The 26,717-nt window shown below is 46.0% G+C and overlaps 1 protein-coding gene across 20 annotated transcripts in view; it reads right to left on the bottom strand.

The window, feature by feature from the left end:
- TACC2 (transforming acidic coiled-coil containing protein 2) overlaps positions 1-26,717 on the bottom strand; it is a 254,931-nt gene that overhangs the window by 211,787 nt on the left and 16,427 nt on the right. For 16 of the 20 annotated variants that reach the window (XM_074383003.1, XM_074383020.1, XM_074383016.1 and 13 more), the window contains exons 2-3: positions 13,255-13,333; positions 4,668-4,727 (exon numbers count right to left, since the gene is read on the bottom strand). In XM_074383003.1, coding sequence (XP_074239104.1) covers positions 4,668-4,727; positions 13,255-13,287 — 93 coding nt within the window. In that variant the 5' untranslated portion in view covers positions 13,288-13,333. Of the gene's footprint in view, positions 1-4,667; positions 4,728-13,254; positions 13,334-15,051; positions 16,844-26,717 lie in introns of those variants that run through there. The other 4 variants (XM_074383022.1, XM_074383008.1, XM_074383004.1 and 1 more) reach the window with 3 other exon arrangements.

Raw genomic sequence — 26,717 nt, 5'->3', positions numbered from 1 at the left:
AGCCTCCTGAGTAGCTGGGACTACAGATGTATGCCACCATGCCTGCCTCATTTTTTGTAAAGACAAGGTTTTACCATGCTGGCCAGGCTGGTCTTGAACTCCTGACCTTGTGATCCACCCGCCTCAGCCTCGCAAAGTGCTGGCATTACAGGCGTGAACCACCATGCCTGGCCAAAAAAGTGACTTTTTTCATGTCAGCCCTCACTCTTGCTTTTTGGTTTGTATGTTTGTTTGTTTGTTTTTTGAGACAAGGTCTCACTCTGTCACCCAAGCTGGAGTGCAGTGGTACAATCTTGGCTCACTGTGACCTCTGCTCCTGCTTTCCCTAGGGCTTAAGCAATCCTCCCACTTCAGCCTCCTGAATAGCTGGGCCAACAGGTGCATGCCACCATGCCCTGCTAATTTTTTGTATTTTTAGAAGAGACAGGTATCTTGCCATGTTGCATAGGCTTGTCTCAAACATCGGTAGCTCTTGTTAATTGACTCTACAAGTGGTGAGTGACTGAAGCTGTGTTTGGCTACAATGCTTCTGCGTGCACCCCTTTCACTCTCCAAGGTATCTCCTATAAAAACAAATAAAAAGCCACAAAAACCCTACAACAAGCTTCACCTGGGAGCCTCTGGCCTCCCAGGCTTCTTGCTCTCTATTCTTCTAGGACCTTAGCACCATCCTGAATAATGAACCAAACACAGCTGAGGGGCTCAACCCCTTGACCGTGTGTACAAGTGAAAGACTCGGGCACCGTGACTATTGAGCGGCAATGAATAACCCAAGACCCTGAGCTTGAAGCAGTGGAGATGTACTCACATGGGTGGGGATACATAAGGGACTGCAGCCCCCTGCAAAGGCTCAAAGACCATCTCCCTGAACAAGCCACGGGGACTCAACAAAGCAAAAGCCAGAGAGTTTTAAAAGGAAATGTGATTGGTTGGTTTTAATAAGTCCTTCACTTGTCAGTTACCCACTGGCCAGTTATGGGGAACTCAGCCTGGCTGAGTGCTGAGTCTCAAGTCTGCTGAGCCCAGACAGAGCTGGGCGCAAGTTCACCGTCAGCTGCTCTGCTTGCTCCTTAGGGAGCCCTGACTGCTGGAGTCTCACCCCCAAGGTGAGTGAGCACGCAGGCTCAAATCCCAGTGAAATGCTCTTATATCACCATGCCTTTGTGCCGCAACTAGAAGAAAGCCAGACTCCTTGCCAGGACTGGTCCAGACATACAAAACTGAGCCCTCACCCACCTCCCTGGCTGCACAGCTCACCATAATTTCCCTCATTCACTTTTCTGCTGGCATTCTTTGCTGATCTTAAAGTATAGCAAGCAGCCGGGAGTAATGGCTCACGCCTGTAATCCCAGCACTTTGGGAGGCTGAGGCAGGCGGCTCATGAGGTCAGGTGATCTAGACCATCCTGGCTAACACAGTGAAACCCTGACTCTACTAAAAATGCAATGATTAGCTGGGCATGGTGGCACGCATCTGTAGTCCCAGCCAATCGGGAGGCTGAGGCAGGAGAATCACTTGAACTTGGGAGGCGGAGGTTGCAGTGAGCCAAGTTGTGCCACTGCACTCAAGGTTGAGACTCCTTCTCAAAAAAAAAAAAAAAAAAAAGTACAGCAACTTCATTCCTCCCATACTGTTACACTATTCCTATACTATACACAGCTGTTTCCTTATTCCAGAATGTTCCTTCTCCAGAACCTTACGTGGCTGCCTCCTTCTCAGTATACCAGGTCTCTGCAGAGAGCTCTCCCCTGTACTTCATCAAAAATAGCCCCTAACCACAATGACATACTACTTCACACCCAAGAACATTTAATTAAACACACACACACACAGAAAGTAACAAGTGTTGGTGAGGACGTAGAGAAATTGGAACATTCGTACACTACTAGTGGAAATGTAAAAATGGTGCAGCTGCTGTGGAAAAGTTTAGTGGTTTCTCAAAAACGTATACATAGAATTATCGTATGATCTAGCAATTCCACTTCTAGGTATATACCCAAAAGAATAGGAAGCAGAGACGTAGATACTTACATGGACACACATATTCATCACAGCATTATTCACAGTAGTCAAAAGATGGCAGTAACCCAAGCGTCCATCTACTAAAAATACAAAAACTAGTCGGGTGTGCGGATGTGTGCCTGTGATCCCAGTTACTCGGGAGGCTGAGGCATGAGAATCACTTGAACTCAGGAGGAGGAGGTTGCAGTGAGCCGAGATCATGGCCACTGCACTCCAGCCTGGGTGAGGGTGAGACTCTGTCTCAAAAAAAAAAAAAAAAAAAAAAAAAAAAGGATTAGCAAAATGTGGCCTATACATACAATGGAATATCTTTCGGCCTTACAGAGAAGGAAATTCTGACATGCAGCAACATGGGTGGACCTTGAGGACATTATGCTTAGTGAAATGAGCCAGTCACAAAGTGAAATAATAATCACATACAAACACTATATGATTCCACTTACATGAGGTACCTATAGTAGTCAAATTCACAGACAAAGCAGCTGGCTACAGTAGCGTGTGCCTATAATCCCAGCTACTTGGGAGGTTTAGGAGGGAGGATTGATTGAGCCCAGGAGTTGGAGGTTGCGGTGAACTATGATCGCACTACTGCCCTCAGCCTTGGCAACAGAATAAGACCCAGTTGGAAGGAAAGAAGGAGGGAAGGAGGAAAGGAAGGAGAGAAAGTTTCCCAGGGGCTGGGGAGAGGGAGAACGGGGAGTTGGTGTGTAATGGGCAGAGTTTCCGTTTGGGAAGATGAAAACGTTCTGGAGCTGGATGGTGGTGATGGTTGCACAGCAATGTACTAATGTACCTAATTCCACTGACATGTCCACTGAAAACGGTTATAATGGTAAATCTTACTTACACATAGTGTACTGCAATAATAAAAGACAGCCCCTGAACCCAGTTACCACTGGAAATTTTATGATGTGTTTTCTACCTATTAGCGCCTCATAAGGAAACTTCATTCAAGCAGATCACAGCTGAATTGTTCCCTGCTGATTCTCAAGTGCTAGAACAGTGCCTGGTAAACAATACACACACAGTCAAGTTTCAAATGAAACCCTTGTATTTACTCACTGATGTCTGTTTATTCACTTGCTTATCTGACTTTCCAGTTGGCTCTAAGTTCCAGAAGGCAGGGCCCTTGTTTGTCTTGCCCCTCAAGTGATCACAGCGCCTAAATAAGTACCAGCTGCCCAGCAGGGAGGGACTTCCCAGATGCCCACCGAGCTAATAAAAAACTATATCCACATCACATTGCGACATGGGAGCTTATGACTGAGCTCTTGAGCTCTGCTGCAAAGCGCTATAGAAGACCTCTAGGAGATGGAGCCAGAAAAGTGCTCCTCCCTTCACAGGGACACCCCTGGAGCCTAGACTAGAGTCCCCCAAGATGACATCTTGTCTCCAACCCACCGCTCACTTATGGCAATGAGCAAGTGCCTTGTCCTCCGGATCCACCATGCACAAAACTGAAAAATAATGGAGGTGGACCAGATCAGTGTTTCTTTCCAATTCTGATTCCAAAACATTTTCTTCTAAGAGCCACCTTGCAATATAAAGTCACATAGGGTAAGTGGTCCTGGTGGAAGGTCGGGGAGCAGGAAGCTGGATTCTGCCCTCCCCACTCCCTCTTTGTCCTGGGCCAGTCCTAGAAGCATTGCTATTGGCTCCAGGATTTCCTGGAACCCAGTTTGGAAACCACTGACCCAGCAGCCTTAGAGTCCCAGGGTTCGGATTCTCACTCCTCCACTCACCCAAATGACCTGGGATGATTAACCTTCCGAGCCTCCTTCTGTGTTCATAAAACAGCTCATAGGATTATGAGCAGAAGCAGATGAACTCACACACGTGAAAAGGCTTCCTAACACCCTATGCAAATTGTTATTTCACGACCTTAAACATCACTCCTTGCTGGGATGTGCAAAGAAAAAAATGTATCCAGTGCACCCACCTAACAGCCATCCACCTGGACGACTGCCATACCTGGCCAGGTGTGAGGAGACTTCAGAGCAGGCCAGTGAGGAGCCAGGGGTTTTACAGCCTCACCCTGACCACACCCATGAACACACACTAACCTCAACGTCCTCTCCAGGAAAAAGCACTGTGAGGTGATGCAAAGCTCCTTATTTACCCTCTTCCCCAGAGGATGGCAAACACTGGGCAGAGCTACAGCAGTGGGGCTCAGCTGGCACCCTGTTGCATGACACTGACAGCTGATTCTGAATTTAATCTTCTTTTACGACAAATTGGTTATGCACACAGGCAGCAAATGTGGGGCCACCACCCCAGCCCCAGCTTCACCGGAGGCCAAAGGAAATCAAGGCAGAAGAGTTTGGAGGCATTAGTATTGGTTCTTAGCATCTGCATTCCTTTCTGCTGGCAACACAAGCCTTATTCAGCATCGCAAAACGTATCAACCAAGCCAGTCTTGGACAGGTACTAAAATGCTATCCTAAAAAATCTAAACGTATATTGTCAATTTCAATTGACAAATTGTGTTTTACAACTTATTTGGGGTGAATGGAAGGAAGCAATGGAAGGGGGAGGAGGAGAAAACCTAAATATATAAAAGCACATGCCACACCAAATGTTTGTAACCATCTAGGCGTTAGAAAGGGGCCAGAGGGAAGCCATGCAGAACACACATTCCCCAGTACCTGTGGGGGCTCAGGGTCTGGAGGCCACAGGATGACGTTATGCAAGCCGGCATCCTCCTGCTGAAATGCAAAGGGATCTTGCCGTTAGGAAAGGTCACAGGGAACAGGATCAGATGGGCAATCTTGGCTGGTTTTGGGTTTCTTTTCCTTTCTTTTTTTTCTTTCTTTTTTTTGAGACAGAATCTCACTCTGTCATGCAGGCTGGAGTGCGATCTCAGCTCACTGCACCCTCCACCTCCCAGATTCAAGCAATTCTCCTGTCTCGGCCTCCCAAGTAGTTGGGATTACTGCTCGGAAGGTAGTATGCCACCATGCCTAGCTAATTCTTGTATTTTCAATAGAGATGGGGTTTCATCATGTTGGCCAGGATGGTTTCGAACTCCTGACCTTACGTGATCACCTGCCTTGGTCTCCCAAAGTGCTGGGATGACAGGCGTGAGCCACCACGCCTGGCCATGGTTTTTATTCCCAAGCCAAACCCACGAGGTGTGTTCCCACGCTGCCATGGCATCCCAGGAATTAGACAACAGAGAGAGAGAGAGGAGGAAGCAGGAGCCCGAGGGTGTGTGAAGTACACAAGGGCCAGGACCGGGCAGGCCTGTCCCTCGCCCTTCACCCTGGCGACAGCTGCTCCTCAATGCCTGCTCCTTCATCTGTGAACAGGAGGTTGCTTTAGACTCGCATCTTTCCTTCCAAACGTTCCCTAGCAAGCAGGATTCAGGGACCGCCAGGTACACTCATAGTCAGAGTCTCCTGAGGGCCGAGGGGCCTGGGTGTGATGGGGAATGTGCCTGCTGGGGTGGACATCGCAGTTTGGAGGTGTTCACAATGATCCCAGCATGAGAGGGTGGGGTTGTGACAGCAGGGAGCGGGAGGAGAAAAACTGTCAGAAAAGATAATGTCTTGGATATGTGCTGCCTTTATGTCCCTTGAGAAACTACTCCAAGTGATAATGAAGGGGCTGATAAAGAGCTGGGCTCACCTTGGTCCTATTAAGGGAGGTTCGTGACTCACGTGGCTACCCGAGTATCCCAAATTCTGCACGATTGACTTCAGAGAGAGCACATGACACAATCAGGGTCAGTTAGATTCCTTATGGGGGCTGATTAGCAGGCTGGGGCCGGGCTCGGTGGCTCATGCCTATAATCCTAGCATTTTGGAAGGCTGAAGTGGGCAGATCACCTGAGGTCAGGAGTTCAAGACCAGCCTGGCCAACGAAGTGAAACCCCATTTCCACTAAAAGAAATACAAAACTTAGCCAGGCGTGGCGGTGCATACCTGTAATCCCAGCTACTCAGGAAGCAGAGGCAGGAGAATCCCTTGAACCCGGGAGGTGGAAGTTGCAGTGAGCCAAGACTATGCCACTGCACTCCAGCTTGGGTGACAGAGTGAGACTCTGTCTCGAAAAAACAGAAGGCTGGACTATTGGCTGGAAGAAGCATGGAAGACTGGACATGCCATTTCCACCAGGCTGGTGGCACCACCTGGGCACTAGGGAATCACAGAGGAAAGTAGAACGTGATCCAGTGAGAGGGATCCCCAGAGCCATCTTTTGAATCTCTGGACTCAGCCACTGTTGCAGCCAGACCCTCTCTGTGGGCTTCTCAATTCCATAAGCCAACGATTCCTTTCTCTGCTTATGGTCACCGAAGATGAGCTTTTGTCTCTTACAATCTTAAAAAAAGTTAGCCTGCCTGAAATTTGGAAGGCTAAATGGCCAGGCCATTCATCGATTAATTAATTAGACATAGGGTAATTTATCACATGTAGGGGGTGGGAGTGGGTGGAGTCTGGGGGAACCCCCAGATTTCTGTCTTGGAAGGCCAGGTAGATCATGGTACCCAAGACGGGGATCATCACAGGAGAATGAACATGATGGGGACAGAAGGCTGAGTTCAGATTTGAGGGACTCGGGGTGGCTGTGGGTCACCAGGTGCTGAGGTCCAGGAGACAAAGGAAAGGTAGGTCTGGGTTCCCAGTTCCCTGGAGAGCCCTGGGTCCTGCAGCCAGACACACCCATGCTTCCTTCCTATTTGTTTCTCTACCAAAGGCAGATCTCGTCTGGTCCTGATATCCGCCAGACAGGGTTATGTCTGGCTGAGGCTGGAGAAGTGAAAACTTGCAGAGCCAGGAAAAGATCTGGTCACTCAAGGAGAATGTAGGCTGAGGAGGAAGGATGGAGTCAGGAGCTGGTAGGAGGTGAGAAATGAGGGACAGGTGGAATGGGATGTGGTTATTTAACTCCCCACACCAGCATTTTGACCTTCCTAATCAGTAAAGATCTGAAACATTAGAACATCTATTGCCTGCAAGGACACAGTGAGACAGAATCTCATGTCCTGGTGAGAGAAGTGTAAGCTGACATCACTATTCTGGAAGGCATTCTGACAATGTATACAGCAAGAGCCTTTTGAAAGTACTAACCCTTCGTTTGACGGTGCGATTTGATTTCTGAGTGTATCCTAAGTAACCAGTGTACATTCAATTCTGGACAGGGGGTTTCATGAAAGCAATGGGGAGAAAATGTCAGCCATTTTCAACTTCGCCTATATTCAGGTAGAAATACATCTCAGGTTAAAGAAGTTTACCCACCTCCCCGAGACATTCTGTTAAAGCAGTTAAGCCACATGTTCCTGTATTCCAGGGCTTCTCACCCTCAGTGCTGTTGACATTTTATGCCGGATCATTCTTGGTTGTCGGGGACTATCTGTGCACTGTAGAATACTTGGCAGCAACACTGACCTCTACCTACCAGATGCCAGTAGCACCCCACCTCTGAATTGTGACAATAAAAACTGTCTTGAGACATTGCTAAATGTCCCCTGAAGCACAAAATCACGTACCTCCTGCCCTGGCCCACTGCTCTATCGTGTTCGTAGCTGGTAGTGGGGACTGCAGGGGGCTTGGGGTCCAAAAGGATCCTTAAGACCCCAAAGAAGGGGTTGAACTTGAGCTGTTTGGTTTCTTAATAAGCAGGACTGAAGGCCAAAATATGTCTAGTGGTCCGTACTGTGCACATTGAGGGCACTCACCCAATAGCTGTGCCCTTCTCAACTCTAAAACACAGACAGAACATTCCTTCAAGTGGAAATTACTGGGAGGCGTGCCCGGAGCCAACCCCAGCCAGCAGGCACATTTGTTTGGCCCACAGAGTGCTTAAAAATAATTGAAATTAGTTGCCGACATTTTTTTTAATATAAGATTTCTTTACACAATCTCTTCTAGAAACAGAACAGGAGCAAGCACTTCTCAACTCATTTTGTGAGGCTAGTATTAACGTGATACAAAACCAGACAAAAAAGAAAACTACAGAGCAATATTTCTTACAAATTTAGATAACAAAAGTCTTCAACAGAGTGTTAGCAAATTGAATCCAACAATGTGTAAAAATAATTATACACCCTGATCAAGTGGAATTTATTTCAGGCAAGCAAGCCTGGTTCAACAATCGACAATCGATCAGTGTAATCCAATATATCAACAGGCCGAAGAAGAAAGATTATACAATTACATCGATTGATGCAGAGAAGGCATCTGACAAAACCCAGCACTCATTCATGATAAAAACCCACAGCAAACTAGGAATAGAGAACTGCCTCAATTTGATTACGAGTATTATGTTTAAAAACAAAACAAAACTCTACAGCTAATATCTTACTTAACAGTGAAAGACTGACTTGGAACCAGGGAAAGATGTCTCCTCTCGTTGCTCTTGCTTAACACAAGACTGAAAGTCCTAGCCACTGTAATAAAGGAAGAAGAAAAGAAGGAAGGAAGGAAGGAAGGAGCGAAGGAGGGAAGGAGGGAAGGAGGGAGGGAAGAAGGGAGGGAAGAAAGGAGGGAAGGAGGGAGGGAGGGAAAAGGTATACAGAATGGAAAAAAAAAAAAAGAAATAAAACTGCACCTATTTGCAAATAACATGATTATGTACATAGAAAATCCCAGGAAATCTACAAAAACAAACAAACTTCTTGGAACTAGTGAGTGAGTTCGGCATGGTCATAGCATACAAAATCAGCATGCAAAAATCAACACATTAATAACAAACACATGAATACCAACATTAAAAACATGATCCCATTTACAGTCACTCCAAACAAAATATAATACTTAGGTATTAACTTCATAAAATACATGGAGGCTCTATACGTTGAAGATTACAAAAATTATAATGAAAACGAAAATAGGCTGGGCGTGGTGGCACATGCCTGTAATCCCAGCCCTTGGGGAGGCTGAGGCGGGCTGATCGCCTGAGGCCAGGAGTTCGAGACCAGCCTGGCCAACATAGTAAAACACCGTCTCTACTAAAAATACAAAAATTAGCTGGGCGCGGTGGCGCACACTTATAGTCTCAGCTACTTCTTGGGAGGCTGAGGCAGGAGAATCGCTTGAACCCAGGAGGCGGAGGTTGCAGTGAGCCGAGATCACGCTACTGCACTCCAGCCAGGGTGACAGAGTGAGACTCCATCTCAAAAAAAGAAAATAAAGATGACCTAAATAAATGGAGAGACATAGCGGGTGATTATGGATTGAAAGACCCAATATAGTAAAGAAGTCAATTCTCCTCAAATTAATCTGTAATTTGACTGTAATTCCTATCAAAATCTCAGAAGGTATTTTGTAGACTTGTATAGATTTATTCTAATATTTATACAGAAAGTCACAGGTGCAAGAATAGCAAAACAATTTTGGAAAAGAATAAAGTAAGAAGACTCACTCTACTTGATTTCAAGACTTATTATTAGCTACAGTAATCAAGACAATTAATGGACAAGAATAGCAAACCCAGAAACAGAGCCATGCAAATATATGTAACTGATTTTTGAGAAAGACTCAGAAACAGTTTAATGGCAGAGGGATACTCTTTTCAGCAAATGTTGCTAGAAAGATGGACATTCGCAAGTTTTTAAAAAATGCAATAAATGAATCTCACCCTCAAGAGAATGAGAATACAAGCCACAGGTTGGGAGAAATTATTTCAAAAGGACACGCTTTATCCAGAGTATACAAGAAATTCATAAAATTCAACAAGAAAACAGCCTAATTTCAAAATAGGCCAAAGACCTGAACAGACACCTCACCAAAGGAGATATACAGATGGCAAATAAGCATATGAAAAGATGTCCCACATCCTATGTCAACAGGAACATGCAGATTAAAACAAGATACTACTATATACCTATTAGAATGACTCAAAATCCAGAAATACTGACCACACCAAATGCTGGGGAGGATATGGAACAGGAACTCTCATTCACTGCTGGTAGGGATGCAAAATGCTACAGCCACTTTCAAAGACAGTGTGGTGATTTCTTACAAAACGAAACATACTTTTATATGATTCAGCAATCACACTCCTTGGTATCTACCCACAGGAGCTGAAAACGTATGTCCACACAAAAACCAGCACACAGATGTTTACAGTAGTTTTATTCATAATTGCCAAAACTTGGAAGCAACCAAGATGCTATTCAGCAGATCAATAAACTGGTACATTCAGGCAATGGAAAATTATTCAGGGTTAAAAAGCAATGACCGAGAAATGAAAAGACATGAAGGAACATTAAATGCACATTACTGAGTGAAAGAAGCCAATGTGAAAAGGCTACATATAGCTGGGGTCGGTGGCTCATGCCTATAATCCCTGCACTTTGGGAGGCTGAGGCGGGTGGATCTTGAGGTCAAGAGATCGAAATGAAATGTAATGAAATCCTGTCTCTACTGAAAATACAAAAATTAGCTGGGAGTGGTGGTGTGTGCCTGCAGTCCCAGCTACTCAGGAGGCTGAGGCAGGAGAATTACTTGAACACAGGAGGCGGAGGTTGCAGTGAGCCAAGATTGCACCACAGCACTCCAGCCTGGGCGACAGAGCGAGACTCCATCTCAAAAACAAAAAATAAATAAAAAGAAAGAAAGAAAGTAAAAAGGCTACATCCTGTAACATCCAACCATATTACATTCTGGAAAAGGCGAAACTGTAGACAGTACAAAGATTAGTGGTTGCCAGGGACTGACAGGTGTGGGAGGGATGCGCAGGTAGAGCCCAGAAGATTTTTAGGGCAGTGAAACTACCCTGCGTGATACTAGTCATTTGTCCAAACCCAGAGAATGTGAAACACCTAAGTCATGTATCTTACACAACAATTAACTCAAAATGAATCACGCACTCAAATATAAAATGTAAAACTTTAAAACTTTTACCGAAAGAAAAAAAGCATAAAATCGTCAGGATGTTGTTGTCAGCAGAGTTCTAAGATTTAATACCAAAAGCAGTACCCCTAAGAAGAAAAACTGATCAACTGTTCCTCATCAAAATTATATACTTTTGCTCTGTAAAAGATCCTATTAAAAGGATAAAAAGACATGTTACAGAATGGAAGAAAATATCTGAAAACCAAGAACTGACAAAGGATTAGTCTAGACTATATAAAGAACTCTGAAAACTCTTTTTAAAAATAATGATAATAATCCAGTTAGAAAATGGGCAAAAGACATAAACTTATTCTTCACCAAAGAGAATATGTAGATGGCAGATAAACACATGAAAGGTGTACAACAGCTTTATCCATCATCAAAATGTAAATTAAAACCACACGGAGATATCACAACACACCTATCATTGGAATAGCAACACCAAAAAGTGACACCACTAAATGACACCCAAGGTACAAAAACACCAGATCACTCATACGTTGCTAGTGGGAATGAAAAATGCCATAGCGACTCTAGAAAAGGTTGTCAGTTCCATATAAAACTCAACATGCAGCTGTCATACAACCCAGCGACTGCACTCTTGGGCATTTATCTTAGGGAAATGAAAACGTGTGTTCTCAAAAAACACCTGAACACATGTGTTCATGGCAGCTTTATCTGCAATAGACAAAAACTGGAAATAATCTAGAAGAGTGTCAGTGGGTGAATGGTTCAATAAAATGTACAGTATATCTACTCCTGGAATACCACTCAGCAACAAAAAGGAATGACCGTTGAAACACACAGTACTTGGATAAATCTCAAGAAATTTATGCTGAGAGGAAAAAAAAAAAAGCCAATCCTTAAAGGTCACAGACTGTATGACTTCATTATTCTACTAAAAATATAAAAAATTAGCTGGGCATGGTGGCACGTATCTGCAGTCCCAGCTACCCAGGAGGCTGAGGCAGGAGAATTGCTTGAACCGAGGAGGTGGAGGCTGCAGTGAGCCAAGATTGCTCCATTGTACTCCAGACTGGGCAAAAGAGTGAGACTCTGTCTCCAAATACATATATGTATATACAAAAATTAGCTGGGCAATTTTGTAGGGAAGAAAAAGGCAGAGGAAAAATGAACTACAGTATGTGAGATTTTAGATCCAATTTTCTTATTCAAGGAACTCAATGCCTTTAATCCAAAGTTTCCAGTTCATGTGAGATAAATGGAAAAGTGTCTCCCTGATTTTGTTCACCAAGGCATTAAGTTAAAACTTTCAAACTTAAAATAGATAATAAAAAATTTGAATATGTTGTAATAACCTCAGCCTGTGCACAATGAAGCAGTTAAAGTCCATTCTTCCATTGTGAAAACCTTGCTTAAGATGAGAATAACCATTCACATTTAATCTGCTCAACACTGATAAAGCTCAGAATTTTTTTTTTTTTTTTTTTTTTTTTGAGATAGAGTCTCTCTCTGTTGCCAGTCAGCACAATCTCGGCTCACTGCAACCTCTACCTCCCAGGTTCAAGTGATTCTCCCACCTCAGCCTCCAGAGTAGCTGGGGTTACAGGCATGCGCCATCACGCCCAGCTAATTTTTGTATTTTTAGTAGAGATGGGGTTTCACCATGTTGGTCAGACTGGTCTCAATCTCCTGACATCTTGATCCATCCACCTCAGCCTCCTAAAGTGCTGGGATTACAGGTGTCAGCCACCATGCCTGGCCAATTTCATAATCATTTTTTAATGGCCATAGCTTTATTTGGGGGAGCATCATGGAAAGGTTTTATTTTAACCTCTGCTAAATCCACGTAAGTTGGTGGATGGGCACAACCTAGGAAAAATGTGCCAATCTCTCTTATGTCAGTTTTAGAAGACAGAATAAAAAGTAAGGCCAGGCCTGGTGGCTCATGCCTGTAATGGTGGCTCATGCTTATAATCCCAGTGCTTTGGGAAGCCATGGAAGGAGAATTGCTTGAGTCCAGGAGTTCGAGTTCAGCCTGGGCAACATAGCCAGACTCCATCTCTACAAAACCTAAAAATTAAAAAATTAGCCAGGAGTGGTGGTGCATGCCTGTAGTTCCGGCTACTTGGAAGGCTGCATGGCAGAAGGATTGCTTGAGTCCAGGAGTTCGAGGTGACGAAGCAAGAGCATGTCTAGAAAAATAGTAAGTAGAACTAGCACTTCTGGCTTTAACTAGAGCTAGCCTTAATCGTAAGAGAATTCTGATGACATGAAAAATGGCTACATCGATCCACAAACGTCTGCACGAATCTACACAGAAGCTATCTTGGCTTGTACCTTCCTGGGTGAAGATGAGATGCTGTGAAAAGAGCTTAGTCAAGGTTTGCCAAGAGCACTGTGTATCTTGAGGGAGAAGCTTCCTGACACCCACCTGGTTGTCCGAGGTGCTGTTCTCATTCCCCATGGTGATTCAGGGTGCCCAGCGTCCTCCAGAATTTTGTCAGAGGTAACTGGAAGAAACAAAAGGGTATAAACATCTGTGAAATGAAAACAGATCTGAGGGTTTTTTTCTGTCTGCTCATCTCCCCAAACTCAAAAGCCAGATGATGGGAAATGTTTATCTCTACAGTCACATCATGGAAAATTACTTTGGAAGGGTTTTCTTTCGCGATCTGCCACCCGGACTTCTTTCCCAATACGGGCTGGTGTTTTTATTCCCCACCCCGCAGTTGGCAGACACTTCTGAAAAATGAGTTTGTTAGTGAGACTCTGAGCTAGTGCCAGCATACGCTTATACGTGCATATACAAACGGAGTGACAAAAGGGGTCCATTTGCCAAAGAGCCTGAGGAATGCTGCTCGTCGGATTATTTGCTGTTTCTAATTGTGTTCAGTTTGGAAATTCAGAGTGTGGCTGGTTTCCCACTGTTGGTGATGGCAGAGCTCGGCGTCAGACATCAGGAGGCGTGAAACCCACTGCTCTCCAACAACATATGGTTTTTATTTTTTTTACTCTAAACACTTGTTTCATCAAATCAGTTTCACTTCTGCACACACTTTTCATCAAGGAAGAATGGCTTTCTTGCTAAGGAAACTGGGCGATCGGGACCAAACAAGATCTTGCAAGGCAGCAAACTGCCAGATCGACTGGAGTCATTTCATGGGCTCACTTAGTGGCACAGTTTATTAATGATCATCTTCGTTAGGATGCTTCCCACACAGTTCACAGCAAAGCCCAGCACATTTACTGACCTCATCCAACTGAATCCCATAGGGTGCTACAACACATGCAGGCCTAGAGGTGTTACCTTCACTTTTTCTAGTTGGAAAAACTAAATTACGGAAAACTTAAAAAAATCATAGCCTTTCAGAGCTGGAGCCATAGAGATGACCGCTCTAACCCAATGGGGGAACTCAGGCTACAGAAGGTGAGTTTGCCAAAGACTCAGCTCAGGGAGGCCAAAAGTTGGAAATAGACCTCAAACTCCAGCCTTCTAATTTAAGATTTCTTCATGGAAATATGGTTTTCATCATACCAGTTCCTAGGAGAGCTTAAAATTCACCCATTGACTTGCTTATTCATTTAGCCAACATTGACTGAGTAGCCATCCTGCATTCCGTGTACCGAACCATCACTGGAAAATAAAATGGAAGTGGTTCAAACAGGCCCAATTAAAATGCCTTCAAACTGAGAAAACCGTGAGTGAGTGATGTCCCCACAGCACTCAATCTCTCACTCCTAACCGTCAATCAAAAGGATATGATTCCTTAATCCTTTCTTGCCTTTTGCTGTAAGCACACACACGCACACATGCTCTCTCAGAGAATGTAAAAGTCACACATTTAAAATTAATCACTTCCATTTATTTTTTATGTTCATTGGGAAGATGATCCCTCATTAGAAAATATTGAGTGTTAGAATCATTGTCTTATCAATTATTAACTTCCTTGTATCTTTCAGGTTGAACCATAAGGTTGAATGTAATATTAATACACGACAATCATTAACCTAATTAAATGCTATAACCTTATTAAAATCAAGGCATCTGAACTAGGTTTTTAAACAAACAGACTAAAGAGACTGGCGAAACTCCTGGTGAGGTATACATTTCAAAACCTCCGACGGAAGCCTGGCTGCGGCCCTCTTGCAGGGAACTCTGCAACCGCCACCCTCTTGGGCTTTCCCAAGACCAGAACCGAAGGTGTACACACCTCTGCCTTCTACTTACATTCGGGGGTGTTCTGGACTTGGGAGGCTGCCGGCGCATGGAAAGTCTGCCCTTCAGCAACCGGACTTTCTCCTCCTCCATTCAGAATTGTGCGAGTTCTAAACAGAGCCCCCGACCCACCTTAAGCAGTCAGGCAAACAGTGCGTCTCCGCCCTCGCACTGGTGCAAGCCAGCTGCACTTTCTACCTGGGCAGGGGCGGTGCGGAGCGGTCGTGTTAGACAAGCGTTCCTGCCCACGTGAAATCAGCATTTCCCAGCCCATCAGTTTCAGGGCCTTTCACACAGGGATTTTCCCCGTTATTACATCAGCAGGGCTCCTTTCAGAAAAGGCTTATCCAAACGAAAGCGGGCCCCTGCCATCTGATTGGCCGCACCTAGCAGCTCAGAACTGTCCCTTGCAAGGAGCCCTGCGCCAGGAACCTCTCACCTCTCTCTTGGCCTTTATGCAGTAAGGCTGGGAACAAGCCTTTCTTTCAAAACGAAGCCAACTGCTCCCAGGGCTTCCAGTTTGCACCTGGGCAAATTACGCCGTAAATAATGTGGAAACGCACATATAAAAAGAAAACAAACTTGCAAAAATGTGATGACGCAGCAGTCTGGCACCTGTTTATGGAGTGTGCAAAATGTACTTACCCAGGCGTGGCTTGAGTTTCGGCAAGTGAGGTCATAAAAAGCAGCAGACTTGCCCAGATCGCTGATAGGCAGAACTGCCGGCCCACTCTGGGTGGAGGAGGCCCTGCGGACCCCGGGTGGGGCGGAGAGCACCCACCCGAAGACCCTCCTGCCTGGTAGCGTCCCACCCTCCCCACAGTTCCTCCAGTTATTGACCACTCAGCCATCCTTTGCGTGCATGCAGCTAGTGTCTGTTTTTGTGTGGTTCAGAGACCTTCAGGCAAATGGAAGTTCCTTACCCCTGCCACAAGGTAGGACCACTCCATAGAAACAAATTAGCACTGATTTCATCACAGGCTTCCAGGAGACCAGGCATCTTCCCAAGCTCAGAGGACCCTTAGGAGCTCCTGGGAGGTGGTGGAAGGTGAGGAGGGTGGGTAGATGCAGAAACCACCATGGCACACTTATACTCATGTAACAAACCTGCACGTTCTGCACATGTATCTTTTTTTTTTAGAATAAATAAATAAATAGAATGAGATCTGGTTTTACATTAAAAAGAAGAAGAAGGAGAAGGAGAAGGAGAAGAAGAAAGAAAGAAAGAAAAGAAGAAAGAAAGAAGAAAGAAGAATTCCACTATCAGGTTAAAAAAAGGTTTAATGTGAGAGACAAGACTGTTTGCCTCTTTCCCCTCAAAAAACCGCAGCATAATTTTTCTTTTTTTCTTTTTCTTTTTTTTGAGACAGTTTCACTCTGTCACTCAGGCTAAATGAAGTGTGGTGACTCTATCTCGGCTCACTGCAACCTCTTCCTCCAGGGTTCAAGCCATTCTCCTGCCTCAGCCTCTTGAATAGCTGGGACTACAGGCACCTGCCACCACGCCCGGTTAACTTTTGTATTTTAAGTAGAGATGGGGTTTTGCCGTGTTGGCCAGGCTGGTCTCAAACTCCTAGGTTCAAGCAATCCACCACCCACTTCAGCCTCCCAAAGTGCTGGGATTACAGGCATGAGCCACCATGCCTGGTTACAGAAGAATTTTTCTCAGAAGGAGAATATTACTAAGAAAAACGTCTTGAATGGGCCAATCGGCAATGGCAGCAAGTCTTCATCAGGTGGCAAAACACAGGGAAAACCCTGGCAAAGGAAAGAGAAGAACTAGGGACTATTCCTTTCTTCTTCTTCTTCTTCTTCTTTTTAAAAAAAAAAAAAAAAAAAAAAAGACGAGGTTTCACCATGTTGGTCAGGCTGGTCTTGAACTCCTGACCTCAGATGATCCACTCGCCTTGGCCTCCAAAGTGCTTGGACTACAGGCATGAGCTACCACGACCAGCCAAACTAGGGACTACTCCTGAGGACTTGGGGAGGGAGGGAGAAAGGATGGCTCACCAAAACGGTGGCGGCACAAGAGACTTTGCAGGTGGAGCAGGTGCAATACTCCAGCTTCAGTTGTGTGCATTGCTGTGATGTCAGATCCATAAGGCGCCCTCCAGAAACCACTTTCCAGAAACCACCCTCCAGAAACTGTCAACTCTGTGACCCACACAAATGCCTGGTGTGATTGGGCTTCCGCGATAGTGTGAATGCTCTGAGCAGGGAGGAGAGCCTGCTCTGGTCCGCTCCGGCTGCTGTAACCCCACCACAGATTTGAAGGCTTCAGCAACAGTTACTGTCTCATCATCCTGGAGGCTGGACATTCAAGATCAAGGTGTTGGCCAGGTTGGCATCTTCTGAGTCCTCTCCTTTTGGCTTGTGGGTGGCAGTCTTCTCATGTCTTCACACGGTCTTCTCTCTGAACCCGTCTATGTCCTAATCTCTTCTTCTGAGGACCACAGCCGTGTTGGATTAGGCACCCCCACAGGACCTCATTTTATCTCAATTACCTCTTGAAAGGTCTTACCTCCAAAGGCAATCACATTCTGCTAGGGTTAGGATTTCAACATATGAATTTTGTGGAGACACAAACAAATCGGGCATCTTATGGAAGAAGAAACTTGGAATCGGAAGAAGCTGAGGAAAATGTAAAGCAGAGGCAGTTAGAGAAGTCTTTGGGAAGGAAATGACACGGTGCTCAGAATGGGGCAGTTTAAACCACTCTTTAACTAGAGCTTCAGAGCACAGAGGTGAGAAAGGCCTCAGGCATGCAGGGACTCATCTTTTTTTTTTTTTTTTAGACAGGTCTCACTCTGTCATCCAGGCTGGAGTGCAGTGGCATGATCATGGCTCACTGCAGACTTGATCCTCCGGGGTCAAGTGATCCTCCCACCTCAGCCTCCAAACTAGCTGGGACTACAGGTGTGCACCACCATGCCTGGCTACTTTTAGCATTTTTTGTAGAGATTAGGTTTCGCCATGTTGCCCAGGCTGGTCTCCAATTCCTGGGCTCAAGCGATCCACATACCTCAGCTTCCCAAAGTGCTGGGATTACAGGTGTGAGTCACCATACCCACCGCTAGCTTTTTTTTTTTTTTTTTTTAAACATTTTGGGCTTCTGGGATGTAAAGTGCAAAGCATTTAAACAATGAGGGCACAGAGGGAATGGCCTTGGAACAGAGAAGCTGTGATGAAGGAAGAGGAAAAGATGTTTGTGTGCAGGGGTGAGTTTGGTTAAGTTCTGCACCAGCCGAAGACCCTGGTGCTGGAGGATTAAAGGAGAAGGAGGGGGCTGGCGAGTAGAGTAAACAAATACCCTTCCTTTACCACCTTTCCCAGGATCATCCTGCAGACAGTTGCTCGTAAGAAGCAGATGCTGGTCCCTAAGCTGCACCTGCAAACGTCTGCACAGGCTGGGCCCCTGGACCTTGACATGGGAGTTGCTGCTCATGTGAGGCCATGGGTCTAGAAACCCATTGTTCCATGTAAGTCCATTCTAAATCAGGTGGCAGGCCTGGGGCGGTGGCTCACGCTTGTAATCCCAACACTTTGGGAGGCCGAGACAGGTGGATCACCTGAGGTGGAGAGTCCACGATCAGCCTGGCAACTGTCATCCGTTACTCAGAAGGCTGAGGCAGGAGAATCGCCTGAACCGGGGAGGTGGAAGTTGCTGTGAGCCGGAATTATGCTACTGCACTCCAGCCTGGGCGACAGAGTGAGAGTCAGGTGGCAAAACAGGCTTCCTCTTGCCTTCCCTTTCACATGCTGGCTTCTAGAATCTCCTCAGTTCCACTAAGCGTTCTCTGCAAGTCATCAGCTGCTTTTATTATCATGACTATTGTTGTTGAGTCATAAATTTATAACATAGGCCCAAATAGAAGAAAGTAAATGACCAACCCGTTTATGTTGAAATATTTGCTAGGTCAGTGACGTATCATTCCAGTCCAGTCCCTCTCTGTAGCTAACGCTGGGTGTCATATGTTAACTTCACCAGAGCTACTCTGTGTCCTTGAGGAAATGAAACCATGTGTCTTTAAAAATTATCCATGATTGGCCAGGCATGGCGGCTAATGCCTGTAATCTCAAGAACTGGAAGACTGGGATGTTGGGTAAATCATTTCCAACCTCTAGGCCTCAGCTGCTTCCTCATCTGTAAAAAGTGGCTTGTAATCCCAACATTTTGGGAGGCCGAGGCAGGCGGATCACTTGAGGTCAGGAGTTCATGACCAGCCTGGCCAACATGGTGAATCCCCATCTCTGCTAAAAATACAGAAGTAAGCCTGGCGTGGTGGTGTGTACCTGTGATCCCAGCTACTCGGGAGGCTAAGGCATGAGAACCACTTGAACCTGGGAGGCAGAGATTGCAGGGAGCCAAGATTGTGCCACGCTGCCCTCCAGCCTGGGTGACAGAGCAAGACTCAGCCTAAAAAAAAAAAAAATCCGTATTCTAGGCTTTTAATTAATTTAAAGTGGCTTGCCACAAATTTACAAAGATTTTTTCTACCCAGTTGCTCTATGGACAGTGTCTAAATAGCCAGGTAAAACGGAACTCTTCCCTCAACTTAATCTTAAGATTAAAATATTGCATTTATTTATTTCTTACTTTAAAAGACAGTTGTTTGAGAAAAAAATTTATTTTTCAACTGGTGTTTTGGTGTCACATTATCAAAGCCATAGAAGCCCATGAGTGTAAAACCAGCACAGTTTTTCATTCATTAATTCACTTCTTATTGATTTATTTATTTTGTGCTTGGATTATAGGCGTGAACCACCACACCTGGCCAACACTGAGGGGTTTTTTTGTTTGGTTGGTTTTAATGTGCCAAGCTCTAATGGGTGCTCATGTCCTTCTTCCATACTTAGGGCAAAGCTATGAGATATGTTTTTATTTTTTAGCAGATGAACTGCTGAAGCCCGTAAATGCACATAAGTGGTCTGGCCAAAGTCCACCAGAGAGCAGGAGGAAGGATGGGGACCCTGTGTTCAATGAACAATGTGATGCTACCACCTTGGGAAGATTTTTGCAAGAATTCAAAGGTAACTTCCTGTCTTTATCTCTTGTTCATTTCATGTGTAACAGAGCATGGTTTTTCTAGTCCTTGGCAACAAAAGCTGGTTTGGAAGGTACCAGCTCATGCCATCCCCCTCCTTAATCAGGGAGGAGAGTGGAAGGTACAGGTTTGGGCCAGGTGACTAGTCACTGTGGCTGAGGCAGCCTAGCAGAAATGAGTAGCCAGAACCACGGCCAAGTTGACCAAGAGCATAACTAGGGAGCTGGGCCCTATGGGCAGGTCCGCAAGAGAAGAGAAATGGAAACCTGAGAATCAACACAGCAGCAAGAACGTGCAGAATCCACTGTGGGTGGAGCAGGTAGAAGGTACTGCTAGGACCCCAGCACTGTGGGGGAGCTGAGGCGGGTGGATCTCTTGAGGTCAGGAGTTCAAGACCAGCCTGGCTAACGTAGTGAAACACTGTCTCTACTAGAAATACAAAAAATTAGCTGGGCATGGTGGCAGGTACTTATAATCTCAGCTTCTCAGAAGGCTGAGGCAGGAGAATTGCTTGAACCTGGGAGGCAGAGGTTTCAGTGAGCTGAGATGGCACCATACTCCAGCCTAGGTGATAAGAGTGAAACCTCGTCTCAAAAAAAAAAAAAAATCATACAGGTCTTGTGTTGTTTCATCAATGATAAGACAAAGGCTCAAAGAGGTTTTGCAGCTTGACCAATGTCTTTTTTTTGAAACAGAGTCTTGCTCTGTCACCCAGGCTGGAGTGCAGAGGCACAATCTTGGCTCATAGCAACCTCCTCCTCCCAGGTTCAAGCGATTTTCCTTCCTCAGCCTCCAAAGTAGCTGGGACTACTACAGGTGCCCAACACCACAGCCAGATAACTTTTCGTATTTTTTTTTTTTTTTTGAGACGGAGTTTCGCTCTTGTTGCCCAGGCTGGAGTGCAATGGTGCGATCTCGGCTCACCGCAACCTCCGCCTCCTGGGTTCAGGCAATTCTCCTGCCTCAGCCTCCTGAGTAGCTGGGATTACAGGCACACGCCACCATGCCCAGCTAATTTTTAGTATTTTTAGTAGAGACGGGGTTTCACCATGTTGACCAGGATGGTCTCGATCTCTTGACCTCGTGATCCACCCGTCTCGGCCTCCCAAAGTGCTGGGATTACAGGCTTGAGCCACCGTGTATTTTTTTTTAGTAGAGACAAGGTTTCACTGTGCTAGACAGGATGGTCTCAATCTCCTGACCTTGTGATCCACCTGCCTCGGCCTCCCAAAGTGCTGGGATTACAGGCGTGAGCCAACTGCACCGAGCCAACTTGCCCGCTGTCTTTACCCCATACTGTTCTGTGAGTACAGCCTAGTAACGATCTATTGGCATTTGTTGCTATGTTAGACAATCACGTCATGTTTTCTATTAGAGTTTTTATTCTCCGTTGAAAAAAATTATCTTTTTTTGCCAACATGTTAGAAATGTAGCTGTTTTATAAGTTTAATAAATTCCGATTTTTCTCCTTCATAAAATAATTTAGATTATTAGCGTTGGAAGAAACTTGAAGACCACTCCCTCCAAAGCCTCTTTTCACAGATGAGGAAGCTGAGGTTTAGAGGTTGGAAATGATTTTCCCAGCAGCCCACAGTCTTCCAGTTCCCAGGCTCGAACCAGAACTGGCTTCATCAGGCTTGCCTCCTACAGGCAGTCTCATCATGACCACGCCCCTACAGGCTCTGAGTTGCTTCTCCAGACCAGACCAGCAAGCTCAGATCAGAACTGCATTTTCTGCCACAGCATCACCCACCAGCCACAGAGGCCTCTGGTAGTTGGGTTCTGCGTCAATGGAGGACATGGTCCAAGTTGTGTTTGCCCATCGAGGAGGAGCTCAGGTTCACCTGACCCAGCAGCTTCCGCGGCTGCTTGACAAACCCAGTGACCTAAGCCCATTGCTATCCACAGACGGCCCAGCCCTCATCCTTGGGCCGACAGGGGACGTCAGCTTCTTTCTCCGGTGACTGAATTCAGTGCTGTAGCTCCCTACCTTGCACAGCTGAGCATAGAGCTACTTATAGCTCTGTTATCATGTTCCCGTTTTAATACAAACAAACAGCCGTAGCCCAGGAAAGAGATTTATTAGAGAGGCTGCTTGCCCTGTGCTCTGGCAAGAGACCTTCACAGCACCAAGCACCTGGCTGCTCTGTGGTGTTTGAGTGAAACGATGGCTCTTCCTTTACCCCATCCCCTCAGCCTCCTGCCTTCTTCCCTTCCTCCACCTCTGAGACCACCTAGGAATTTTGATGTAGAAAATTCCAATCTTGTAGAACATCAAGGCTGGGAAAACCTTAGAGATGGTGATCATAACCAGTGATGAGAAACACGACTGACGTAGCCACCCCTCTGCTCGTGAAAGGCTGGGCCGGTTATTAAGTTATTGCTTGTCAGCTCCAAATCCCCCACAGCCAGATGTTGGGGGACTCTGCAAGCCCCATTTCTGCTTTGCCAACTGCTCCTCAAGAAGCTCTGCCAGGAGGGGCAGAGGCCAGAGGAGGAGGAAGGACAGGGCCCTTCTGATTTTTCTCCTACATAGAGTAATTTAGATTATGAGCGCTGGAAGAAACTTGAAGACCACCCTCTCCAGAGCCTCTTTCTACAGATGAGGAAGCTGGGGCCTAGAGGTTGGAAATGATTTATCCAACAGCCCACAGTCTTCCAGTTCCAAGGCTTGAACCAGAACTGGCTTAGGAGAAAAAACTAGTCTCTTTCCTGTCTGTTTCCTGTTTCTATGAGCAGCACTCTGGCACACTGCTTCACCCAGGCAGAAGCGGTTCCCTCCCTCAGCGGTGAAAGAACCTAGCTTGTAGTTTTACTGATTCCTGCCGAGCCAGCCACGTGGTGCTCCCTCAGAGGCACCAGCTCCAGTTCCCTGGAGTCCCCTCCATGGAGCTCTGGGGTTCACTTCTGAGGGGCTTTTCCTCTAAACTTCTAAATTTTAATAATTTCAACTTCTACTCTTTGCTTTCCCAGGCTTAAGGGTGATAGCTGCTTCCTGCAGTCACTGCCTTCCATGATACCTGAGAGTTTGTTTTTTGCCTTTGTACTTACCTAGATAACAATCCTTCATATATTGAATTCTATAAAATAGCTAGGAGGTTTGGCTGGGTGTGGTTGCTCGAGCTTGTAGTCCTATCACTTTGGGAGGCCGAGGCAGGTGCATCACCTGAGGTCAGGAGTTTGAGATCAGCCTGGTCAACATGGCGAAACGGCATCTCTACTAAAAATACAAAAATCAGCCAGGCATGGTGGTGCATGCCTGTAGTCCCAGCTTACTCGGGAGGCGGAAGCAGAATCATTTGAACCTGGGAGGTGGAGGTTGCAAGGAGCCAAGACCACACCACTGCACTCCAGCCTGGGTGACAAAGTGAGACTCTGTCTCAAAAAAAAAAAAAAAGTCTCAAAAAAACCCTCAAAGATTTAAGGCAGGCGTCCCCAAACTTTTTACACAGGGGCCAGTTCACTGTCCCTCAGACCGTTGGAGGGCCGCCACATACTGTGCTCCTCTCACTGACCACCACTGAAAGAGTTGCCCCTTCCTGAAGGGCGGCAGGGGGCCAGATAAATGGCCTCAGGGGGCCGCATGCAGCCCGCGGGGCCGTAGTTTGGGGACGCCTGGTTTAAGGTGTTCATCTCCTGACTCGATTCTGACTGACATCTGATATGCTGGCAGAGCTGGGGTCCAAACCTGGGTCCTCTTTCTCCTGGTTCAGGACTCTGCACTGGAACCCAATAAACATTTGTTCAATTAAAGGAATGAGTAAAGTGAGTTCACTCCATTCATTGGTTCCAACTTTAATAAGACGTTTCAGATTCCCATCACCACCACCACCAACAAATTATCACCTAATTGTAGCCTAGACTTCCTGTCATCTGAGTGTGAGGCTCTATCACAAGCTATTAGAATTGAAGGGACTGTGGCCGGGTGTGGTGGTTCATGCCTGTAATACCAGCACTTTGGGAGGCTGAGGCAGGCAGATCATTTGAGGTCAGGAGCTTGAGACCAGCCTAGTTAAAAAACCCCATCTCTACTAAAAATACAAAAATTTGCTGGGCATGGTGGCAGGCACCTGTAATTCCAGCTACCCAGGAGGCTGAGGCAGGAGAATCGCTTGAACCCAGGAGGCAGAGGTTGCAGTGAGCGAGATGGCACCACTACACTTCAGCCTGAGCGACAGAGAATTGTGAATGGGGGTTGGACCTAGGGACTCAGGTTAGCGGGGTCAGAAGTGGGGTAGGCACTGGGGTAGCACAGGCAGTTGGGTCAGGGAGCAGACAGAGGGCTAATAGACAGGGTCAGGTAGACAGTGACACAGGGCCAGGTGGAGAGAGACACAATGTGGCTGGGGAGGTGGGAAGGGCTGCAGCCAACCTGGGAGGTCAGCAACCCTGCACTGCTCTTTAACAGGGAGCTCTCAGGCAATCATGTCCTAGGATGTTTCAGCCAGGTCATAAAGTGTCTAGCTCATGAGCCTGAATCTGTTTTCTTCAGGGACAGAAGCCAGGTACTTTGGCAGCCTGGCTTTCCAAGTTATGAACCTCTAAACCAGAACCTAGAATATTCGTGGAATCTGAGTCTGCTTGAATACTTCCCATGATGCTCTCACTACTCTTTGAGGCATCCTATCTGGAGAGAGCTTACCGGCTCACTAGACAGTATTTCTGTTGCTCCACAATCCAGATCATACTCATGATTCTGTGAGAAATGCCAGGGCTCTGAACAGTGATGACCCCACTGGGCAAGGACCAGGTAATGGTCAGTGGTGAGGCCTGAGGACCATCGGGGCCAATCTAGTTGGACCATCATCTTAGATTGGACCACAGGCCTTTACGCAAGAGCCAACCTAAATTTGCCTTGTTCAGAGACTACATAGAGTAAGCATATTCCCTGATTTTCATGGCTGGTAAGTGGTGGCTGGTAGCTAGCCAGCCCACAGCTGAACACTGACACATAAGGGATCTCAGCTGAGACCAAGAGAACCACCCAGAGGGGCAGCTACATCCATCCCAAGTTGCCAACCCACAGGATCAAAAACTAAATAAATAAATTCTTGTTTTAAACCACCAAGTCTTGGGGTGGTCTGTATGTTGCAAAGCAAACTGGTAAGATTTCCGAGAGGCTCCCACTTTCCTTCACACCAGCCTGTAGCCAACTCTGGCTGACAGTCATGAAGCTCTAACCAGTGCATCACAAAGGATGCCACGTGAGGGAAGACCAAGGGATGCGTCCAATCCCTCTCCACTGATGAAATGACCGTTTACAGGCATGGCCCCTTGACGGGCAGCCCCCAGTGTCATCTTGGTCTATGTCAGTCAGAGTCAGCGTCATAAGGATGTCGAAGTGTGCCGACCTCTCTGGGGATGAGGCTCTGAGCACCCCATTCTGGAACTGGAAAATGGAAACATGAAACTGCCCGTTGATTCGCAGTAAAGGGCCTCTTTTTCCTCTGCTAAGCCAGATCCTTGATGACACATTGAAATATAAGGTTTCCCTTACTCACAATTTCCATACCGTCCCTCTCTGCAGACAAGATTAGCAAAAACCATATTTCTTATTAAAACGAGCTGCTGTAGCCCACAAAAACTCAGACATCAGTTTGAACCCCAAAGCTGAACTATGCTTTCATTTTTGGGTATCAAATACAGTATCAACATCATGAAGAAGCGTGGGTTAAGGGAAGGGAGATGGAGGACGGAATGAAGGGGTGGGAGGCTGTTCCCATGCAAATAACATGGGAGAGATTTTGAGAGAGGGATAGTGTCAGTGCCAACTACACCAGAGCCAAGGAGATAATTCCTGATGACGCACATTCACAGCAGAACTAAGAAACTGCAGGTATTTCCCTTCCATATGACAACACAGGACTTCGCAAATGCAATTATCTGACCTCAGAGTTTTAGCTAACATCAGGCGACTTTATTATTTAAATTAAAAATACCTTTTTAAAGCTTCTGTTTCCCGGGCAAGTTTATTGAAAATGTATCCCTAAAAAATGAAGGATCATAACAACTATCATATAATTTTTAAATGTCCTTAATTAACAGGACTTTTGTTAAGTACTGTTTGGCCAGTCTATACTTCTCCCCAGCAAGAGCAAGAACAGAAGAACACCTTAACCATATTTGGGTTTTGCTTTTTGTGGGTTTTGTTTGAGACAGAGTCTCTCTCTGTCACCTAGGCTGGAGTGCAGTGGCATGATCTCTGCTCACTGCAACCTCCGCCTCCCGGGTTTCAGCGATTCTCCTGCCTCAGCCTCCCAAATAGCTGAGATGACAGACATGTGCCACCATGCCTAGTTAATTTCATATTTGTTTTTCAGTTAGCTTTTGGGGTAACTGAAAAGAATACAGGCCCCCTAGTTACCTGTCTCCCAATACTTCCTCCCAAAGTGATATAAAACAATGAGAAAGGAAAAATGAAGGTACACAAAAGGCAGATTTTCTATAACTTGAAGACAGAACATAAAACAGAAAAGTAATCAGTCTTCAAAACTGTAAAGAAAAAGAGGAAAGTCAGAAAGCTCTGGATTTTTCTTAGGCTCCTGCTCTCACCCTATCACAAGTGTCTGCGGAGAACAAAGGCAAACCCAGTTCCTAGAAACGGTGGGGACAATACAGAAGACAGCTAGTGAA

The sequence above is a fragment of the Saimiri boliviensis genome, chromosome 12, assembly GCF_048565385.1.
Source record: "Saimiri boliviensis isolate mSaiBol1 chromosome 12, mSaiBol1.pri, whole genome shotgun sequence".
Taxonomy (NCBI): domain Eukaryota; kingdom Metazoa; phylum Chordata; class Mammalia; order Primates; family Cebidae; genus Saimiri; species Saimiri boliviensis.
The sequence above is the reverse complement of the archived record's forward strand: the minus strand, read 5'-3'. Positions and strand labels throughout refer to the sequence as shown.